The sequence below is a fragment of the Blennius ocellaris genome, assembly GCF_963422515.1.
Source record: "Blennius ocellaris genome assembly, chromosome: 20".
NCBI classification, from domain to species: Eukaryota; Metazoa; Chordata; class Actinopteri; order Blenniiformes; family Blenniidae; genus Blennius; species Blennius ocellaris.
Genome location: NC_137669.1, coordinates 23,514,833 through 23,520,426, shown reverse-complemented (window position 1 = coordinate 23,520,426; position 5,594 = coordinate 23,514,833). Strand labels below are relative to the sequence as shown.

At 48.4% G+C, this 5,594-nt stretch overlaps 1 protein-coding gene across 1 annotated transcript in view; it reads right to left on the bottom strand.

The window, feature by feature from the left end:
• Nucleotides 1-1,134: 1,134 nt before the first annotated feature.
• cdc42se1 (CDC42 small effector 1) overlaps nucleotides 1,135-5,594 on the bottom strand; it is a gene marked incomplete at its 3' end in the record, with an annotated part of 6,590 nt that continues 2,130 nt past the window's right edge. Inside the window, 4 exon segments of the mRNA XM_080515899.1 lie at nucleotides 1,135-1,172; nucleotides 2,613-2,682; nucleotides 2,818-2,829; nucleotides 2,831-2,923. Coding sequence (XP_080372025.1) covers nucleotides 1,135-1,172; nucleotides 2,613-2,682; nucleotides 2,818-2,829; nucleotides 2,831-2,923 — 213 coding nt within the window.

Genomic DNA, 5,594 nt, shown 5'->3' with positions numbered 1-5,594 from the left:
TTCAAACTAAAAGACCGATTCAGTCCACTCTTATTTTCTCATCAGTAGATTTTGGTCCATTCTCAGCAGTTTTCTCACCTGCAGGTACGACGACAGTCTGTCAGGTGATCCAGGAGGAGGAGCCGCACCGACAGGAACTCATTTGTATTTTCACATTAAAACGACCAACAAGCTCAAAGTCTGTCGTGTGTGTGTGTGTGTGTGTGTGTGTGTGTGTGCGTGTGTGTGTGTGTGTGTGTGTGTGTGTGTGCACTGAAGGCCGTGAGCGGCGTTACCATGACAACCACTGAACCAAAAAGCTGTTTGATAATAATAATGTTTTTATTCAGCTGGAATTTTTGTTTCTTTCATCAACGACTATTAAAGATAAATTCGACAAAAATGATACAATGTATGTAAAAAAAAAAAAGAAGGATAAAAACTATAAAAGAGTGAATGGAAACTCTTTATTGGTCCTTTTGGGAGCAGAGAATTTAAAGTGCTGAGGAACAAACAGGAGTGTGTGTGTGTGTGTGTGTGTGTGTGTGTGTGTGTGTGTGTGTGTGTGTGTGTGTGTGTTGTGTGTGTGTGTGTGTGTGTGTGTGTGTGTGTGTGTGTGTGTGTGTGTGTGTGTTTTAGTTAAGCCGTCAGCACAGAAATAAATACAACGCTAAATGTAGAATGTCGTGTTCAAGGCCCTGGATTAGAGTTTATGCTTTTTTTTTTTCAAAAGTGCTGGAATTTTAACTTATTTTTTTTTCAAAACACATAAAAGTTACAAAGATTTTCTGATAAAAAATATTTTGTTGGTTGTAGAAAAAACATGAAATGGACTCCGGACTGGAACAAACTCAGACACACATGAGAACCTTGTCAGGGCCCCTGGACCAGAGCGAGACCCCCAAACTAGAGCGAGCTTTAGAGAGGAGCGAGAGGAGACCACACACACACACACACCACACACACACACACACACACACACACAGAGGGCGCACTGAGGCATGCTGGGAGATGAAGTCTGGAGAGGAACTCCGAGCCACTGTGGATTGTGGGAAGGTTTTAACACTGTGTCATACAGACTTTCTGTCGTCTCGAGAGGAGAGGCATGCTGGGAGATGGAGTCCAGGGGCGTGGCCTAACACCAGGGGGCGTGGCCTAACACTGACAGGACCCTCCTCCAGCCTGCCCCCCTGCTGGTGAGCAGAGAGGAGGGGCCGAGAGGCATCCTGGGAGCTGGAAGTCCATGTTTCTTACAGGCAGCTTGAGATGTTCAGTCTTTGGGTCAGCTCAGATCAGGAGGAGTGAAGGAGAGGAGGAGGAGGAGGAGGTGAAGGAGAGGAGGGAGGAGGAGGAGGTGAAGGAGAGGAGGAGGAGGAGGAGGAGGAGGAGGTGAAGGAGAGGAGGAGGAGGAGGAGGTGAAGGAGAGGAGGAGGAGGAGGAGGAGGAGGAGGTGAAGGAGGAGGTGGAGGAGGAGGAGGAGGTCAATCAGCTGGTCTGAGGCCATTCAGCTCAAGTCCTGAAACAAGCAAACAAAAAGACACGTTAGAGTGTTGAAAGACTCAACACACCTCAACCTTAACCTAACCTAACCTTAACATAACCTTAACCTAGCCTAGCTCTAACCTAAACCTTAACCTAACCTCAACCTTTACCTAACCTAACCTTAACATAACCTTAACCTAGCCTAGCTCTAACCTTAGCCTAGCCTCAACCTTAACCTAACCTCAACCTGAACCTAACCTTAACACAACCTTAACCTTAACCTAACCTCAACCTGAACCTAACCTTAACATAACCTTAACCTAACCTAACTCTAACCTAAACATAAGCTCAACCTGAACCTAACCTTAACCTAACCTTAACCTTAACCTAACCTCAACCTGAACCTAACCTTAACCTAGCCTTAACCTAACCTTAACCTAACCTCAACCTGAACCTAACCTTAACCTAACCTCAACCTGAACCTAACCTTAACCTAGCCTTAACCTAACCTTAACCTAACCTCAACCTGAACCTAACCTTAACCTAACCTTAACCTAACCTCAACCTGAACCTAACCTTAACCTAGCCTTAACCTAACCTTAACCTAACCTCAACCTGAACCTATCCTTAACCTAGCCTTAACCTAACCTGAACCTAACCTCAACCTGAACCTAACCTTAACCTAGCCTTAAGCTAACCTTAACCTTAACCTAACCTCAACCTGAACCTAACCTTAACCTAGCCTTAAGCTAACCTTAACCTTAACCTAACCTCAACCTAAACCTAACCTTAACCTAACCTTAAATTAACCTTAACCTAACCTTAACCTAGCCTCAACCTGAACCTAACCTTAACCTAACCTTAACCTAACCTTAACCTAGCCTCCACCTGAACCTAACCTTAACCTAACCTTAACCTAACCTCAACCTGAACCTAACCTTAACCTAACCTTAACTCTAACCCTAACTTTAACCTTTACCCTAACCTTCACTGAACCTAACCTAACCTAACCCAGAGCCGGTCCCTGTGTGTGTGTGTGTGTGTGTGTGTGTGTGTGTGTGTGTGTGTGTGTGTGTGTGTGTGTGTGTGTGTGTGTGTGTGTGTGTGTGTGTGTGTGTGTGTGTGTGTGTGTGTGTGTGTGTGTGTCTTACAGGTTAGCAGACTGTTCCTGACGTTCATGTTCGGTCCCTTCGACCTCATTTGCTCCTGAACGGATCCAGACTGAAACATCAATACAAGAACCTTTAGGAACGAAACATCAGTAGACTGTGTGTGTGTGTGTGTGTGTGTGTGTGTGTGTGTGTGTGTGTGTGTGTGTGTGTGTGTGTGTGTGTGTGTGTGTGTGTCCTCTCTGACCGGCTGCAGGCCCGTCCGCCATCTCTCCTGATCCGATGTGTGTGAGGTGGATGAAGTTTGTCGGCTCGCCGATCATACTGCGATCAATCCTCCTCCTCTTCTTGTTCTGCACACACACACACACACACACACACACACACACACACACACACACACACACACACAGTCAAAGGTTAGTCTTGTCTTCCACATGTCACCATAAACATCCACTCAGCAGGAAGTGGTCCAGAAGACATCAGAAGACACCTGACAAAGACGTGTAAAAGACGTCTCCATACGTCCACAAGACGTCCTCAGACAAGCCAGAATGACAGGTTTTTTCTATGCTCGCCGCTAGCCGCCCGAGCTAGCAGCTCCCGCTAGCGCTCCCGCGAGCCGCGCAAGCTAGCAGCTCCTGCTAGCCGCTAGCTGCGCGAGCTAGCGGCTCCCGCCCCCCCCGTGCTCCTTTCCTCCTCTCTGGTCTCTTCCAGGCTCAATCTTTCATCAAGGCTCATAAAACGCCGACTAGAACTTCAAAACACTGTAAAAACTTGGATATTTAAGAGGAAACAAGTCGATATAAACGCAACAGATCCAGATCTGCACAACTCGTGAATGTCACGCATAGGCTCCGCCCACGAAGAAGAAGGATTCCCCCGACTTCCTCGGCTGGAGATTCAAAATCCAAATAACTTTGTTATGCGACAACAGTCGGGAGGAACCTTACAAGTAGAACCCAACTACTGTTTTTTACAAAGTAGTGTTTTACGTTTCACTTTAAAGTCGTCATCCATGAAGCTGCGTTTTAACTTCACAGCTTATTATTGTCAAATCTCCTGACTTATCTTGTGTTTTGGTGTCAAATCTTAATAATCCTCCATCTGGCCGCCTGGAGCTCCTTCTGCTGTCGGAGGAATCGACGTGTCACCCGGAGCTCCTGTAGCGCCACCTGGAGGAGGTCGTCCGCCATGTTGCTGTCAAGAGACGTCACGGAGACGGATGCGGGAGGCGGTGACATCATCGTTTTGAGCTAATATGAGTCCTGTCCGTCCACACGTCCACGTCCAGGAGGAGTTTTCTACCTTCTCCACTCTGGAACCCGTGTGTGTGTGTGTGTGTGTGTGTGTGTGTGTGTGTGTGTGTGTATGTGTGTGTGTGTGTGTGTGTGTGTGTCGTCTGCTTTCACACACCTGAATCTGACAACATGGAGCTGCAGAAGACGGCGACACACACTTTTATTTTCAGCTTCACAAAGAGGGCTCAGTGTGACTTCCTGAGTGAAGTCATGGCTGTGTGTGTGTGTGTGTGTGTGTGTGTGTGTGTGTGTGTGTGTGTGGTGTGTGTGTGTGTGTGTGTGTGTGTGTGTGTGTGTGTGTGTGTGTGTGTGTGTGAGAGCTTCCCTCTCTGTATTTTTAGAGCTTTCTGTTTGTTCTATTGTAGCATTGCAGCACACACACACACACACACACACACACACACACACACACACACACACACACACACACAGAAGGTGGGACGCTCAGGACACTGCGGTTCAAAAGAAACTGTCCACTGACGGTGGAACACGTGACTGCCTAGAGGTCAAAGGTCAAAGGTCAGTCAGTGTTTGAGAGATGAGATGAGGATGAGGAGCAACTGACACTTTCCAACAACAGGAATCAGTCACAAAAACCACAGCGCCAACTAGAGGACAACCACCACATGGACGGGGGGACAACCACCACATTGACCTGAGGACAACTACCACACCTGAGGACAACTACCACATTGACCTGAGGACAACCACCACACCTGAGGACAACTACCACATGACCTGAGGACAACCTCCACACCTGAGGACAACTACCACATTGACCTGAGGACAACTACCACATTGACCTGAGGACAACTACCACATTGACCTGAGGACAACCTCCCACACCTGAGGACAACTACCACATTGACCTGGAGGACAACTACCCACTTGACCTGAGGACAACTACCACATTGACCTGAGGACAACCACCACACCTGAGGACAACTACCACATTGACCTGAGGACAACCACCACACCTGAGGACAACTACCACATTGACCTGAGGACAACACACCACACCTGAGGACAACTACCACATTGACCTGAGGACAACCTCCACATTGACCTGAGGACAACCTCCACATGGAATGGGGGACAACCTCCACATTGACCTGAGGACAACCACCACATTGACCTGAGGACAACTACCACATTGACCTGAGGACAACTACCACATTGACCTGAGGACAACCACCACACCTGAGGACAACTACCACATTGACCTGAGGACAACCACCCACAACCTGAGGACAACTACCACATTGACCTGAGGACAACCACCACAACCTGAGGACAACTACCACATTGACCTGAGGACAACCTCCACATTGACCTGAGGGACAACCTCCACATGGAATGGGGGACAACCTCCACATTGACCTGAGGACAACCACCACATTGACCTGAGGACAACCACCACATTGACCTGAGGACAACCACCGCCTGGACGGGGGACAACCACCACATTGACCTGAGGACAACCAACACATTGACCTGAGGACAACCTCCACACCTGAGGACAACCACCACATTGACCTGAGGACAACCTCCACACCTGAGGACAACAACCACATTGACTGGGGGGACAACTACCACATTGACCTGAGGACAACCACCGCCCGGACTGGGGGACAACCAACACATTGACCTGAGGACAACCTCCACATTGACCTTCGAGGACAACCACCGCCTGGACGGGGGACAACCAACACATTGACCTGAG